Here is a 17,262-nt window from a genome sequence, read left to right as displayed (position 1 = left end):
GTGGTGTTTTTAGCCCAGTCCAGTTTATTGTCAATGTGTACTCCAAGGTATTTATAGTCCTCCACAATGTCAACACTGACCCCTAGAAAAGTCAAAAAACATGACCCTCACAGTGCTCGCCGGCTGGTCCAGATGGGTGTAGACACAATTGAGCAGGTAGATGATGACGTCCTCTGTTCCGAGACGAGGCTGATAGGCAAATTGAAGGGGATCCAGATGTGGTCTGACAATGGGTCACAGCTGGTCCAGGATGAGTCTTTCCAGGGTCTTCATGATGTGGGAGGTCAGTGCCATGGGCCTGTAATCCTGGGGGCCACTGGGACGTGGCGTCTTTGGAATAGGGACGAGGCATGATGTCTTCCACATCACTGGGACCCTCTGCAGACTCAAACTCAGCATAAACAGTTTATGAAAGACTCCACACAGCTGGGGGGCACAGGCCTTGAGGACGCGGGGACTCACTCCGTCTGGTCCAGCAGACTTGCCTGAGTGAAGTCTCCTCATTTGCATCTCAACCTGGTATTGAGTGAAGGTGATGGGTGGGGGAGGGGTGTCAGGAATCTCACAGGAGGCAACAGTGCTATGTGAAGAGAGAGGCTGGCACAGTGGTGTGGCTCTGGATTCCAGGCTGACTACAGGTGAGGTTGTGGGGGTGTGAGCAGACACTGTGTTGTCGAATCTATTGAAAAACAGATTCAACTCGTTAGCTCTGTTCTCACCTCCCTCAGCTCCCCTGCTGTTGGTTGGCCTGAATCCAGTGATGGTCTTCATGCCCCTCCACATCTCTCTCATGCTGTTCTGCTGGAGCTTCCACTCCAGCTTCCTCCTGTAATTGTCCTTAGCCTCTCTGATCTTGTCCTTTAGTAACACCTGGACCCTTCTCACCTCCTCTTTATTGCCCCCTCTGAAAGCCCTCTTCTTGTCGTTGAGGAGGGCTTTGATGTCCTTAGTCATCCACGGCTTGTTATTTGGGTAACAATGAACAGTCTGAGCTGGAACAATGGAGTTGGTGCAGAAAGTTATGTAGTCTGTGATACACTCAGTAAGCCCATTGATGTCCTCTGCGTGAGGCTCACAGAGTGTTTCCCAGTTGGTCACCTCAAAACAGCCCTGTAGTTCCGCTAAGGCCTCCTCTGACCACCTCCTAACGCTCCTCATGGTCGCAGGTTCCCTCCTCACAATTGGCACATAGCGGGGGGTGAGGTGAATCAGGTTATGATCTGACCTACCAAGTGGGGGGAGGGAGGAGGAGCTGTATGCATCCTTGACATTAGCATACAGTAGATCTAGAATTTTTTCTCCCCTGGTGGGACAGTCCACATATTGTCTGAATGTTGGAAGTGTATTGTCCAGTGATACATGGTTGAAGTCACCCGAGATCACAATAAAGGCACTCGGGTGCTGAGTCTGTAACCGGGCTATGGCAGAGTGGATAGTGTCACATGTAGCTGTGGGATTAGCAGAGGGAGGAACATAAACAGCTACCAAGATGACATGAGATAATTCCCTGGGTAAATAATACGGCCTGAGTCCAACAGCACACAGTTCAATGTCCGGGCAACAAATCCTTTCTTTGATTGTTATGTTGGCAGGGTTACACCACCGGTTGTTTACTAAAACAGCAAGTCCACCTCCTTTCCGCTTACCGCTAGCGATGCTGTCCCTGTCCGCCCGAACAGTGTGGAAGCCTTCCATGGAAGCATTCTCGTCGGGAATGTCCTGGTGCATCCATGATTCAGTGAAACACATCAGGCTACACTCTCGGTATTCCCTCTGACCAGTGCTGAGAGCTCGTCAATTTTATTCGATAGCGATCGCACATTTCCCATTATGATAGACGGCAGACACGGTTTATACCTCCTCCTCGCTTCGAGCCTCCGCTGTCTCACCGTTTCCTTCTTTCTTCTCTTCCGTCCTTGACCTCTGCATCCCCGATGTGTTTTTCTCCAAATTTCAGCTGGTACTTCTGCGGGTCTGGCCAGCGAGCCGGCCATCAGGGCGATCAGCTGATCTCTGGAGTAAACAGTCCGTGCATGTAGGAGGTGTGCTGCGGTCCCGTTCCTTGATAAAAGTAATAGTCCCACGGCCACCAGAAGAACAAAAACTCTCTCAATCCACATGATTGGGTGAAGGATAATAAACGGATGAAAATACAAGTCAGAAAAAAAAGAATATGTAAGAAAACAGAGCTAAACTAAGAGAAAAAGCAAGAGCGACTGTAACAGGCTGCACGCTGGTTGGCGCATGCGCACTGATATTAGTGGTATGATATTAGTGGTATGGAGTTCAGTTTCCTATAATCAATAGTTATTTAGAAAACAAAAACAAAACAAAGCAAATCAAATAAACTAAAAAAATAAAACCACCAAATAAAATCTTGGTATTTAGTTAAACATAGACAATTCACAGACAGACACACAGACAGACAAAATTGCACAGGAACCATTTATTGGAAAAAAAAAAGTAGTCAGTAAAGTCAGTAATAAGTCCATACCATATAGACAATTAGGACCAAGCTTTGTAAAGATCAAAGTAAAAGCTTTGTAAAGACCAACTGAAGCAATAGGCCACTGGCTATATGATGGCACTTGGCAAGGGGTATTAAGTCAAGCGGTCAGCAATTTTTTGCCAGTTTAATCTGCTCTTATATTGTATGGTTAAATGGTCACTCTGTTTTCCAGGTGTTTCTAAGTAAATATTAGATGGGTAGCCAATATTTAAAGGTTAAGTTTTTGGAGCCATTTTTCATGGTTTCCAAAATGTGAATTTTTAAAACTTTGTGAGTCCATAACTTTTAATCTTGTGCCACTATTAAGTCAAAACCAAATGTTATTCACAGAAAAACAAAAAAAAAATGTGTGTAAGTTTTAGTTTAATCCACGAGTTAAAGTAAGAAATACATAATATAGCTCTCATTGCAGGGGTCTAAAACCCACAGCCAACTCTTACTTGAGTATGTAACTTAAGTCTAAAGTAGGAAGCACTTAGGGTGTTTCTCTTCCTATATGGCACCCCTTCCACAATCTCTCAATTTTTACATTGCAGAGAGGATGATTTGTGAGTTAGCACTGGTGGTATAAATCATAGTTGCTTGGGTGTGTGAACCAGCTCATTTAATATTTGCAAAGAGAGGAAACACACTAACAGGAACTCCTTCAGGAATGCCTTTCTGACCTTTAAAAGATGGGAAAGAGGGACTCAATAGTATTTGAATGCTGCACATTTGAACTTATAATTTTACAATAATGCCTATTTTACATGAATGAGTAACATGAAGCTTAATTCAGATGGGAGAAAATGGTAAAAGAAAACAGATGAACAGAAGAATGAAAAAGGAGATAAAATATGAAGACTAGAGTTAGGAGGAGACATACTGGAAGATATATGATCGTGAAAGCTGTGAAATATTACATGTGACAATGAGAGCCATTTACTTTCTTCTGCTTTCTGTTTCTCTCTGGGATGAGATGACAGCCTTATTATAAAACACTCTGTAGTAGTTTCCCACAACTTTGACCCCTGTGCATTACGAGCAATGTGAGCATTGAAAGGATAGGAAAAACCTGACCTCAAAAAGATTCCTATCCAAGCAGGTTTTTCAGGTTTGCTTTAACAGTCCTGTTGCTTGCTGTTTATTAGCAATATGTCACAGCAAAGTTTCTTTTTTTTAAGTATATTGCCTCACATCAGCTCTACCAATCTACTGAAGGTTGTTTACCTTGGTTAACTTTAATAGATTAATGATTGTTAAGATAGGAATCCACAGTTTTCATACAAAATGCAATTCATAGTTGTACTTGGGATGTAAATTACCCCTCTCGTCTAAGTTGTTGCATTTGCTAAAAAGTTTGTTTTATCCCTGGTGGGAGTCATTTTCACATATTTATTAACTCTTAAAAGAAAAATCTGCTGCTCTTAGTAAATGAAACAGGACACCTCCTTCCTGCCATCTGGAGATTTATGTATAAAAGAGGATGGTGCTTTGCAGGAAAACCGAAAAATCTACCATCACAGCAACCTCTCTCTCTCTACCTCTTGGTGTGTTTGCTTGTTGCTCTGTGTATATGTGTCTGCTTACTCCACGTTACCTTAGGGGGGCAGGATCTTCCTGAGATCTCCGCCCTCGCCCTGATGCACCTCAAGCAATCAAGCACCTGTGAATCATCTGGCAATCAGCTGACTGCTATTTAAGCTGGGACCTGACCTTTAGTCTCTGTCTGAGTGTTGTCCAATTGTCGTAGTGATTGCCTTGCCCATCTGTAAGTCTCTTTCATTATTGTTAGCACAAAGCTGTGGTTACCTGTGGAGAGTGTTTTGCATGGCTGAGAGAAGAGATTCTGTCCTGGAAACACTGGAGATCAGATGCTCTGGATTCACTGAACCTCCCAATGCTGGATTTTGTAAATACAAGACTTTTGAACTAAGAACTGCTGAAAGACTTTCTAAATAGCACAACTCTCTCCTGCACTGTAAATAAAGTCACTGAATTTGCATTACTGATAGATAGCATTTTGTGCTTTTTATGTTATTTCACTGATTTCATAATAAATATTGAAGCTGGTCAAATAATACCAGTGAAAGCCATTTAAAACTATTTATATTGTTCTATTTGAGACTGACAATACTGTGCATACTAGTTGGAAATGTGTATGTGTATATGTATATATATGTATATGTGTGTGTGTATGTATGTATGTATATGTGTGTGTATATATATATATATATATATATATATATATATATATATATGTGTATATATGTGTGTGTGTGTGTGTGTATGTGTATATATGTGTGTGTGTGTGTGTGTGTGTGTATATATGTGTGTGTGTGTGTGTGTGTGTGTATATATGTGTGTGTGTGTGTGTGTATATATGTGTGTGTGTGTGTGTGTGTATGTGTGTGTGTGTGTGTGTGTGTATATGTGTGTATGTGTGTGTATGTATATGTGTATATGTATATGTATGTATATATATGTGTATATGTATATGTATGTGTGTATATATAATTTATTACTCTCTCTCCACCACCTAGCAATGACCAAAGTTATTATTTTTTTTATGTTTGTGTAATGTTAATCCACCAATGTTGTTGGTTGTTCAAGCTCTTTAACTGAAATTATATTATTGTTAAAATATAATTTTGTTTTTCATTCATATTTTGTTTCATTTTCATCAAATTTAATGTTTTACAATATAAAACAGAACAAAATTTGAAAGCATATTAATTTTCTTTGATTAAGTTGGCAAATTACTGTTATTTACTTGCATTTTCTGAACAGAAAATTTTGTGCTTGAATGCTTGATTAATTTCTGATATGTCCAGTCTGCCAGCTCAAATGTGGGTATAAAATGTGAATTCAGTTTGAAATTCCTCCTCATTTTAAAATGGGAACATGCAGAGAGCTCTGTGAAAAGGGAATAGTCTACATTGAAGCACTTTGTGATGCTGTGATGGTCTTTGAGACAAATAGAGCAAGACTTCAAGTGTTCTCACAGTGTGGTCAAGTGTGCTTTGGAGACTGGCCCTTACCAAGGAAGAGGAAGAAATGAAAGCTGACTGAAGCAGATCTCAGGCACCTTAAGACTTTAAGTAGTATAGACAGAAGGAGGACCACTGCTGCTTCAGGCAGCAAAAGAGGTAAGTGGAAAATATTCTAAGAAAGTCTCCTGACTGACCATAAGCAGATGACTGAATGAACAAGGCTGAAGGGAAACTTAACTTCTAAGAAGCCATTATCTGTGCAATGTGACAAATTTGAGACATTTGTGGATGTTTGCAGGCCCAAACACTGGACTGTAGATTACTGGAAGAAGTAACTCTGGACAAGTGAATTCGTGTTTGAATTCTTCAGTTAGCATTGTCGTGCTTATGTCAACAGGAAGTTTTGATGCTAGCATAATATAATGAACAAAAAATTCTAGCACATCATCTTGGTCCATCAAGATGTAGACTGAAATGGATTGCTCATTGCTGTGCTAAATGCAGAGTAGGCCTGACATCGTCCTGTTAGATCGCTGTTAACATGTGATACTGTTGATCACAATATTTTTCTACAGAATACAGAGTAAGTATGTATCTGTCAACATACTTACATATTTAAGGTAAACAGGATAAGGTTCATCACAGTCACCATCTTATGTTGGCATATTAAAAATATACATAAACTGATGTGGATGTCATTTCTTCTTTGGGCAAAATATAAAATTAAGGGAACAATTGTAATAATTCATATACTTAACATTTTTTTCTAATCTATGCATTTTTTTTAGATAGTTCCATCTGGGGTCTAGTATTTGACTTCTGTGCAGCAGCTGTAGCCCATTAGAGTTAATTAGTGAGTTTTAAAAATGTTAGTAAGTGTAATTTTTCACGAAGCCCCATCTTCTCATCTTTATACTAATGTAACCCCCAGTTCTGCGCTTAATGAGTATTACTACTTTCAAAGAGAAGGACTATGTAACTTGACTTATTCTGGTGCCATAGGTTCCTACTGGATTGTGTATAATTTAAAACCTGAAATTAATGACTTTCTCATGGGCTCGAACAAAGGACATGTCTTTGTGCTTGTCCTGTTAGGTCACTCTGTAGCATTTGATACTGTTGATCACAATATTTTTCAACATAAATTTAGATTAGACTGTAAATCTCTACTAAAATTGTATTAAAGAAAATACATTCCAATGGTTTAAATTGTATGTACCTGATAGATTTTGTTCATGTAAGCTGGTAGTCTTCTCCACAAAGTTTGTCATGGAGTTCCACAGGGTTCATACTTTTTTATATTATACATGCGTCCCTTAGAGAATATTATCAGAAAACACTGCATACATTTTTATTGCTACGTAGATAATACCCAGTATGATTTATTTGCGAAGCCAGATGACACAAGTCATATACTTTGGCTACATGCATATTTTAAAGATAATTTCATAATTTCCTTCCAATATTCAGACAAAACTGAGGTTATTATATGTTTAATTGCATTCTGATTCTGGTTGGCATTACCATACCAGGATAAGTCCTTCAATGTGCATATTAAACAATTATGTAGAACTTGTTTCTTTCTTCTGCACAATATCTCTGTCTTATATCTGCATTCATTTTTATGCTGGACTCTTGGTATTTATCATTATCAGGTCATTCTTAAAGTTCACTAAGCCCCCAGTTAATCCAAAATGCTGCAGCCAGAGTACTGACAGGGATGATAAAGCGAGTTCATACTTGTCCAATATTAGCAGCACCCAGTTAAATCCTTCAAATAGAGCCTTCAACTTTCAGCAGGCCTGTGGAACCAGCTTCCAGTTTGTTTTCAGGAGACATACAGCCTCTCTACTTTTAAGAAAAACTTTCCTTTTTGATAAAGCTAACAGTTAAGGCTAGACATATGATATGACGTTATGTAGCTATAGGATCAAGGTCCTAAGAGACTTGATGTGATGAACTTAGCACTTCTTCACCACTCAGCTTTCACTCTCCCCACATGTTTATATACCAGTGGAGCCATATAACTACTTTTTAACTTTTTTTTTTGATAGATAGCCGGCCCTCCCTGAGCCCTGGCTCTGCCAGAGGTTTTCCTTTCTACAACTGCAAACTTGTCTAGGGGTTGCTTGATTGTTGAGGTTTTCTCCAGAATACTATAGGGTTTCTTACCTTACAACGTGACTGTTATTGTGATTTGGTACTAAATTGAACTGAAGTGAACTGAAATAACCTTAAGCAGTTCAAATTTTCTTTTCGTCTGTGTTTATTATAGCCTTCAACACCCATCTCAAAGTAAATTCAAAATAAAGTCCTTGTACTTGTATTTTCATTCCTCGCTTTCTTAACTTATTGGGATCCTTGCAAAACACTGACATATGTTTAAGAACCAGTATTAATCATCTTTGCACAAGAAACAGAAAATGTTCTGTTTGGTTGCAACCTTAATTCTCACAGTTTCTAAAACTATATATCAGTGAAGAAGTTATCAGAGGCCTGTAGAGCAAACCTAGGGTTTGAGTCAGGTAAGTGTGGTACTGTCAGGTTTATCCTTTGGTTTTCAGGGTAAACACAAAGGTTCTCTTCTTAATGGGTACACCGCCATGGTAAGATATGCTGCAGGCCTAATGTGCTCTGGTGCATGTTATCCTTTAGAAAAGACACAAACATGTACAAAACCACAACATAATGACCAATCAGTTCTTTCCAACAAAATCCCTAGAACTTCAGTATGTAGGTAGTCGAAAGGACTGTAGTTCTAGAGATAGTATTTGTCTTTATCCGACAAGCATCAATAAGAAATGGAGATTCTTCGGGAACAACGGCATTCCCTTCATTTTCCTTCCGTGTGTAAACAAGTTTAAATCACACATTCTTATGTACGAAGCTGCAGATGTATTATCTGTTTAACATCTTTCAATATTTCTAATATAATCTCTTTATTTGTAAATTATACTACTTTGCTGCAAGTAGACTAGTCCGTGTTTATGATTAATCAAATTGCAGTTTCATGTGACCATACTCATAAAAAGAATGGGAGAATCTGGGTTGACTGATCCACCTTCAGTTACTGATGTTGCTGATGCTTGGATAAGTGACTCGAAATAAGAAAAAGATATCCTGGGTATCATGAACTTGCTTAGTAATGCTGGCCCCAGCTGTGACACAAACACAGCTGCATTCTTGGCATCTTATCCATCAAAATTTATAAAATTAAGTTAGACTGACCAGAAAACTCTGTCCTTTGTCACCCTCTCCTGCAGTAATGTCCACTTGCGGCCCAGATCTGCTGAAGCAAAGAGCTGGACAAAAAAACAAAAAACCCCACACAATTAGACAGAAAAAAGCACAATTTTCATGTAGCATAACTTATCTCCAGATTTTTGCCAGCTGTTTATTTTACAGTGGAGGTCACCATAGAAAATCATTCATCCAATCAAGATACTACATTTCATACTTCAGCACATTAAATCTGAGCTCACATATTAATCATAACAGGTTTGGCAACGTGTGTGGGTCAAGTGTGTATTAGCTGACACACACACACTAACAACCCTTGCACCTTCTCATTCTGCTCAACTCCTGCCTATCTCACTCATGGTCATCCGAAAATAAATGTAATCAGTGACGACAAGCTAATCCTAAAGCACATTCTTTTGTCGCTGTGAAAAAGAGAAACGAAGGTTGACCTTGATGTAAATGTGTGTCTGCCCTCACAAACCGTAATTTGAAAATGCTGCTCTGCATCCTCACATCATTCTCCAGCTAAATGATTTTTTTTGTTCTGTTTGAATGGATTCCTCGTTTCCATCTGCAGCCTGCCCATATGGAACAGATTAAAACCTAATTGAATTTCTTGCTTAATTATGTGTAAATTATTGAAGTGGAGGAGGAGTTGAGCCGATTCAAGCTTATTAACTATTCAAACTTATGTCTCACCTACTTAAATATCTTGAGCTTCATTTCCATTTTGGTTTTCATGGTCTTTTTACTTAAGCCCAAACACCATTTTTTACATTGGGTTTACTAAAGCATAAATTCAGTTGGTGCAAAAAAAAAAAGGACTTTGATGAATACGAGTAGTTGTTTGGTGGTTTGTGCAACAAAACAAAATGAAATGACATCGTGTTGCTCTCCACAGATTGATAAAGTGTTAATTTATTAGTTTTTAAAGAGGTATTATCCCCCCAAAAAATGAATTCATAATATACAGATAAGTACAAAGACTGTGGCAGATAAACTAAACTAAACTAAACCATACCGATAACATATGAAAACAAACTGCCCTTTAATTCAATATTTTTAGTGTATGATTGGTGAATTAACCTAGGTGTGGTGGTAGACAACAACGCGAAATATAGCTGTACTGTCTCCAAAAGTACCTGGATGATTACCTGGATGAATACCTTACCTGTATGATTGAGCATGTATCAAGACATAGCTGTTTCCACATAGGCGACTATAGTCAGCTAACATAACAACATAAAATAAAATACTTTGTTCTCTACGACAAAAATATCGCTATCGCTCAAATATACTATCTTTGCACTACCTTTGTGTTATCGCCATAAATGATTGGAACGTGGTGAAGATCATTTGTTGCTGCTGTTTCACACCAGTGGTGCTGTTAACATTAGCTTTGCTCAAGAATTGGCCATTCCACATGTGTCCCCAAGTGATACATCTTTAAATTCCTTGGCTCTGCTTTGATCCCCTAACTGAAGCTACTGCTATAAAACAGTCAAATGCAGTGAGATGAACATCTCTCATTGCTTATTAACAAATCTGTTGATTGAGTGTTTCTATCCTACATGAGAAAGCAGCATTTTTGACCAACACTATTTTCATCTTGCAGGTTTTCCACAGTGCTGCAGGCTTGAATGTCTTATCCACTGAATCATCTCATCTCTCGGCAAAAAGACATAAGTAATTCATTGGACAGCAATACGATGCCCTGGCTTTCGTGTTGGCTCAGACTGGAGTGACATGTTACAACTATGAAAGCAATTAACTTAAGCAGGATGAAAAACAACAGTGTGTGGCATAAAAAGCCATGTAGCTGAATTATTATCTGCTCTACAAGTGTGCATTGACGGTCATTAACCAGCACCTCAGGATCCTCCATCATAGTTTAATTGTTTCTGTTTACTGTTAAATGCTTTTAACAGTAGTGAAACTAAAAAAATATAATGAAAAGGTTTTACATAAGCCCTATAAGGTAATGACCTTATAGGCTGAATGTCTAGTCATTCGCTGAGTGCTGCATAGAACGTATGGAAAATTGGAACGCTTTGAAAGGATGAGTGGGGTAGGGAGAGGTGCACAAGAAACAGGGATAACTGCAGCCGTTAGATGTTTGCTGAGAAAAGTCAGTGCAAGATCTGACAGCAACGTAATAAATATACCTATTTAAACTTTTACCTTAAAAATAAAATTTAAAGCAAAAGTTTTACATTCAGATTTCTATATACAAATAGATTTGTGGGTTATTTATAATTAAAACCATTGTTTTATGATATACGTTTTTATTTTTTCTTAGAACTTGCCAAAGGGTTTCCAACTAGAAGCCAAGTGTGACTACACTATATCGTCATTGTGTTTGGATATGGTTATTGTTTAATTCATTTCACTTTCATTCAAGAATTACAGAACAGCATTACTGTGGTATGAAAAAACAACATATGACATTTTTTTCTGAGTTTAGTCGTAAATCTTGAGATATAATGCGCTGCTGCACCACAAAAGATTTGCTAACGTAACACCAACGACAACTCCTTGTGCATTTATTTCAGCTACAGAATCAACAATTTCTTTTATGTTTGTGTGTACAACCCACCCTGCCCTCCTTGCAATAGGCCAGCAGCTTGTCTTCTTCCTTGGGGTGGAAGATGAGCGTGTCGGGTGTGAAGTCGATGGACTGCCGCTGGAAGGAGGAACCTTCATCTGTGCTGATAAACAGCATTTGATCTCGTTCATTTATAGAGGAACCCACCAGAATTACCTGTACGAGATGATAGAGAGAACAGTGAAGAAGAAAAGAAAGAAAAAGAAGAAAAAAGAAGGTCACAGGTGATACGGTCCAAAGCATCCTGCAACATATTTGGTGCTAAGTCAGCAGTCTATTGAAAATATCCTCCTCATATCAGTACTTGTCCATGTTAATTCACCTGCATGCACTGAAAACCTGATGAATATAAATGCATTCACTGCCATGCATGCACATTCATTCAAGGCCATCCTTTGGGACAGAAAAACTTTCCATCAACCTTACAGGCGGCTTAAACCATGGCAACACTCTATTGATTATCTATTCAGACTTTTATAGCTCATAAAGTGAAAACATTAAATACAGGGGACACCAGGAACTGCCAACCCACCAATCACAATTATGTCCCAGACACTTGCAATAAGTGTCCCAATAGGGGAAATCGATAGGAACTAATGAACCAGTCACGTTCATTAACAGTGCGTGAGAGGTGGGAAGATATCCCATGAGGGTTTTTAGTTGTTTACAGCAACTCCTTATAAAAAGTGTCCTCAGTCAGAGAAATGCAATAAAGTCACTTGCTGATAGCTGTATCGTTACTTAACAACTGTTTCAGCAAAGATTAATGGATGCAATTCTTATTTTAAGACTGCATGCTTTTGTCCACGTACAAAGAAAGAAAAAAAAATCCCTTTTTAATGCCTATATTCCTCCTTCACTTCCAAAAGAACCTTAATATCCAACCTTGCCGAAAGCAATTTGTATTCAATTGTATATTTAATAGTGTTTTCAAAGGTCACAGTAGCTCCTTCTAGAGGGAGTTCAGTACTTTAGTATTAGAAAGGAAAAGCTTCATATTTGTATGCTTATCCTTGGGTAAATTTATTACACAAACCTGGAAGCAATATGCCTCTTACACAGCATGTTTGGCTCATCAAAGCAGGGAAAGCAGTTTTAATAATGTTCACTTCAGTGTCCCAGTAGGCCAAGAAACTTATGGGTTATCTGCCTGATCTGGATTTCTTTCAGGGCCTTGTGTTACAGAAGAGACTTTTAGTAATTTTTGAATAACCAGTCTATCGATCTCTTTGGTCAAAAATCAGTCACACCTGCTGGAGAGCATCCACACGATGCTTTGACAACTAGACCTAAACTCAGAAATCTAATGGTTCCTTTAGATCGCCAGAAAACAAAAAACAGCAGGAAGAACGGGTTTTTTTCAGCAGGAAGCCAAAAAAAAACCAAAACATCAAATAAAATAAAAAAGTATACTGTACAAGTTTAAAGCTCTTTAGGGCAGTGATTACACAAAATCTTGAGAGAGTACTTGGAAGATTTCTGTCTCCCTATCAAAGCAGGTAGGGCTTAACCTGGAAATTTCATGTTACGTATTTGCTTCTAGAAGAGCATTGCTCATGTTCACAGAAATCTACTCCAGTAGTATTTCCTCTTTGTCCTTGCTGTCGATCTTTTCTTTTATTATCCTTTAATCCATCCTCTGTTTTGTTTATATCTAAAGAAACACAAAGCTTCAAAATTCTGAGTGTAAAACCAGTGGCTATGTCCATCTTTTATACTGTCCATTTCTAGAAAAAGAAAAAAATCATTACTACTTTTATAGCTAAACTAACACTGTGCTATTTTATTCTTTGTCCATATTTAATATGTTCAGTGATTTGTATTATGTATGCCTATTTTCTGAACATATTTCTGGCAAATCTTCATCTGTCATTTCTTTTTATAGTCATCAGAACAGCTTCAATATCACAAAAGCCCTTACCCTAAAACCTATAACGTCTTGACGCATGCTCAACGTTACTCCCACAAAAACGCTACGTCCAGATGAACAGAATCAGCTTTTGAAGACTAAACCTATAACCATAACCTAATTGTAACCCTGACGCTAAAACCACATTTTGAGTTTCAAAAATGCCTTCAACTTGAGGGGACTGGGATTTTGGTCCCCTTAAGGGCTGTTGGTCCCCACAAAGGTGTCTAAACAGGTACACATACACACACATACACACAATCCCTATTAGGATTCTCATCATGACTTCAATTAAGGAGTGTGTGTAGAATAACACATCTTTCTGGGTTGATACTTGAGAACTGTGTGTGAGTATGAGTTGGGTGTAACTTCTGTTAGCACCACAGTCAATTAAAAGCCTGGTGTTTGTTTTGCAGGCAGAGCATGGTCAACAAGGAAGAGGAGTAGAATGATGATGTTAGAACAGCAGGAAAGAAGACTTTATTTCTTATAATACAGTTAATTTAGAAAATATCTGACCTGGGATTTGCTCAGTGTATTTGTTGTTTACAGCTAAAAAGCTCCATTGAAAAGCTCAAGTTCACCCTGTGGATGTAGGAACTCAGCAAACAATTACTATCCTTAATTTCTACCAAAATGACCGTCGCTGCTCCCAATCTCATATTTACATGTGTTTACAAAGTCTTTTGGCTTCTATGGTATAAAGCCTGATGACAGCTGTTTTGGCACTTCTCACTGTGGTTTTGCCTCATGTCCCTGTGGGGCAGGTCCATCAATCGGTCAGCCCTCCTGTGCCAGTATGTTATCATTTAAAGGATGTCACTCGGTTTAACCTAGTTGAGCTCAGACAGGCACTGAACATCCTCAGTACACACACGTACACAGTCCCACCTCACATATACACATCAAATCAACAAATGGAGACAAATGTACAGTGAGATGACAAATGCTTGAAAAAGAAGCATAAAGGTGTACCGGATCTTATGAATATGATTATGTCAGTTGGTGAAGTTGCATAATCTCACCCAAAACAACCTGAAACTCGCTACTCAGAGGTACTGAGTACTATAAGCTTAGCAAAAAACAAAAAAAAGTTACAAATAAATAAACAATAAAAATCTGTACTACCACAAAGGTCATGCTCTTGATGTGTTTGCATTTTTAACTAGATTTCTGTAGTTTTAGCAACAGTGAAACACAGATCATCATGCAACGAAGCTAAACACAATTATACTTTTAGATAGTATTTTTAATTATTAGTTTTTTATGAAATGCTTTTCATTCAGTCTTCAAATTTGTTTGCTTGCTTGTTTGTTTTTGTCACAATGTCCACTACTAAGCCTGTGGAAGCTTTTGACTAACCTTGATGTCATCAGATTATCTTTTTTTTTGTCATCAGAGATTTAAATGAAAACACACTGTTTAACTGAAAGTATCTGTTTGCACAGGAGGTGTGGGCTGTTAGTAGCCAGGCTGAGGAGGGGAAATGCAGCTCAATTGCATCATGGGACTAAAAACAGAATGAGAACGTTTTTGAAACCTAGTAGGAGACACACTGAGGACTCCAAGTTGAGATATTTCTAAGCTTAAAGTGTATTACTAAATCACTTGAGAAATCTTTATGCAGTTCCATTTGATTGTACGGGTCTTTTTGAGACCTTAGTTGAAAGGAGTTTAAAATTAAATTCAAAACCTTAGCCAAAACCTTTTCTATTCTATGCACTATTGTGAGTTGTGCATTTTATGTGGTACTTAAACGTCTTGTAACTCCATATTCATGCATTGTTCCCTTATGGGGTTTCAACCTGGGAAACTCAAAATGGGACAAAATTGCTAAAACAAATCTTAAAATTGTTTTATCTTTTATTATTCACCACAGAAACCACAGAAAATAATGTAGGAGTTTGTAAAAGATGAGTGTGCCACTGATGCACTCATCCTCCTGGCGCAGTAACCTGACTTGCCAACAAGTGGCAGTCTTGTCAAACTGTAGGCTCGGAGGAATGCCTTCAAATCTTTACAGAGTTGAAACTGAGCTTGACTAACCAACTGACAGATAAGAAGGTGAACTTTTCAGTGAGGCTTCAAAACAGGGGATTGGGGGAGGGCAGACAGACAATTCCTTTCGCACAAGTTATGATCCTCCACAATCAAAGGACTTTGATACATTCTTCCTTCATAACGATTTCCTCCGAGTAATAGCTCAAGCTTAGCAAAGCACAGTGCTCCTATTGTGCATGGCAGATAAAAGCAGACTCTAAACTTCCTGTGTCTGCTCTGGAGACTGCTGGGGTGTGACACATTAAGGGGACTTATAGGAAAAAACTCAGCTCTTTTTAATCTGCAAAACGGCTTAAACACCAGTGTGGCTTTGGGAAGAGCTTGCGTAATCTGTGCGATGTTTGATAATCTTTCGATCACAGTTGCTCAGATTATAGAGCTGATACCCTCTGATGTGTGTCAACAATGATCAGTTCCCGCTGTCAATTATAAAACAGCACAATCTTCTTGGCAGCTTAAAACAGCTTATAAAAGAGTGCTGGTGTGCAGTTGGAACATGAACAACATGAAGGTCTATGCCCAGAGAAGAATGAGAATGTGCATTTGTTTTGCATGACACATCTTTGAACAGCTGAAGGGTTTTATGGCTGCAGGCTGATATGGCTGATGAAAACCTCAAGTCTTGAGAATGGAGAAAGCTTTTGCATGATACAAGCACACTGGCACAAATGCACACCTATGCAAATGAATTGTGTACTTACTGTACATGTGCACAGAAAAATGAGAGAAGTCGATGAAGGATACCTTTTAAATTGTTATTTTGCAAATATTATTCTAAATTTATTGTTTTTTTCTTGTTTCTTCCACAGGTTAGGTACACAGTTGTGAAAGTAATAAATCAATGAAGGAATCTGTTGTTGCAGATTCAGCACAGAGACTCCACGCCATGTTCAAGGTAATTATCTCAAAAATAGCTTTCAGTAGCCTTGTAATCCTTATATTCAGCCTGCTATCTATAATTCACAATACATTTTTGTTTCTCGTAACTTTGTTATGAACTCGTAGGAAAGATTCAATGGCCTGCCATGTAGCCATGTTTTGGAAAACTGTAAGTGAACCTTCCCAGATTTCAGCAATGAGTGACAGACAGATATAAAAGAAGATAAACCTAATAAGTTAGGACCTAGTCGTATAAATCAGAATGTTTCTTTGTCATTAACATCTGGGTCAACACACATAAACATACCCATACACATGCATACTAGTGCTTACAGCAAGCAGTTCCTGGTACAGTTCCTTTCCACTCAATTACATATATAAATTGCTTGAGTTCTAGCTTCCACTGGGAGAGAGGGCCCCATGTGACCACAGCTTACTGAGCCATGGTCTGTTAGGAAGACCTGGGAGGGGAACGCAGCATGGGAGGCCAGAGGATATCACCAGACAGCATAACAAGTTTCAGAAGATGCTCAGTTAGTCCTTTCCTTTAGTCTTGTGGTGGTTATTAAACTAAACAAGGATGGATGGAAGTTTTGATCAGACAACCACCTTTTATTTATGACATGAGTCTCCCTCGTGCCCTACCTAAAGTACTGCACATCTCTGTTGTACCATCTTAGTTTAAGATTTGTTTGCAGTTTATTTCAGGATTGTTTCATATCACCAATGAAACAAATCCTCTTCAGGTAGTTCTTGTCATATCAAAATATAGTCATGCTTTTTGGACAGAGTGTGAAATCAAGGTCATCTTGCTGCAGTGGTTTGCATAAGGACTGTAATATTTAAAGAAATTAGGTCACTGCTGAACTGTATATAACCATCATCCTTAACATTACATTAATTATCATTTCATCAAAGCATTTATTGAAGCTGTTGGCATTATGTTATAATTAGTATTACAGGGGTTATCATAATCAAATATTAACATGTTTATTACAGGTGCAGTTATAACTACTTTAAAATGATTGAGTTAATATATATATATATATCATAACTCAGAGCCTGAGTATATTGTTACAGTAAAATA

At 38.4% G+C, this 17,262-nt stretch overlaps 1 protein-coding gene across 3 annotated transcripts in view; it reads right to left on the bottom strand.

Moving 5' to 3' along the window:
- sorcs2 (sortilin-related VPS10 domain containing receptor 2) overlaps positions 1–17,262 on the bottom strand; it is a 353,182-nt gene that overhangs the window by 75,639 nt on the left and 260,281 nt on the right. For all 3 annotated transcript variants that reach the window (XM_063470278.1, XM_063470277.1, XM_063470279.1), the window contains exons 4-5: positions 11,318–11,482; positions 8,710–8,783 (exon numbers count right to left, since the gene is read on the bottom strand). In XM_063470278.1, coding sequence (XP_063326348.1) covers positions 8,710–8,783; positions 11,318–11,482 — 239 coding nt within the window. The remainder of the gene's footprint in view (positions 1–8,709; positions 8,784–11,317; positions 11,483–17,262) is intronic.

The sequence above is a fragment of the Pelmatolapia mariae genome, linkage group LG3_W (assembly GCF_036321145.2).
Source record: "Pelmatolapia mariae isolate MD_Pm_ZW linkage group LG3_W, Pm_UMD_F_2, whole genome shotgun sequence".
Classification (NCBI taxonomy): domain Eukaryota; kingdom Metazoa; phylum Chordata; class Actinopteri; order Cichliformes; family Cichlidae; genus Pelmatolapia; species Pelmatolapia mariae.
This window is presented reverse-complemented; position numbering and strand designations above follow the sequence as displayed.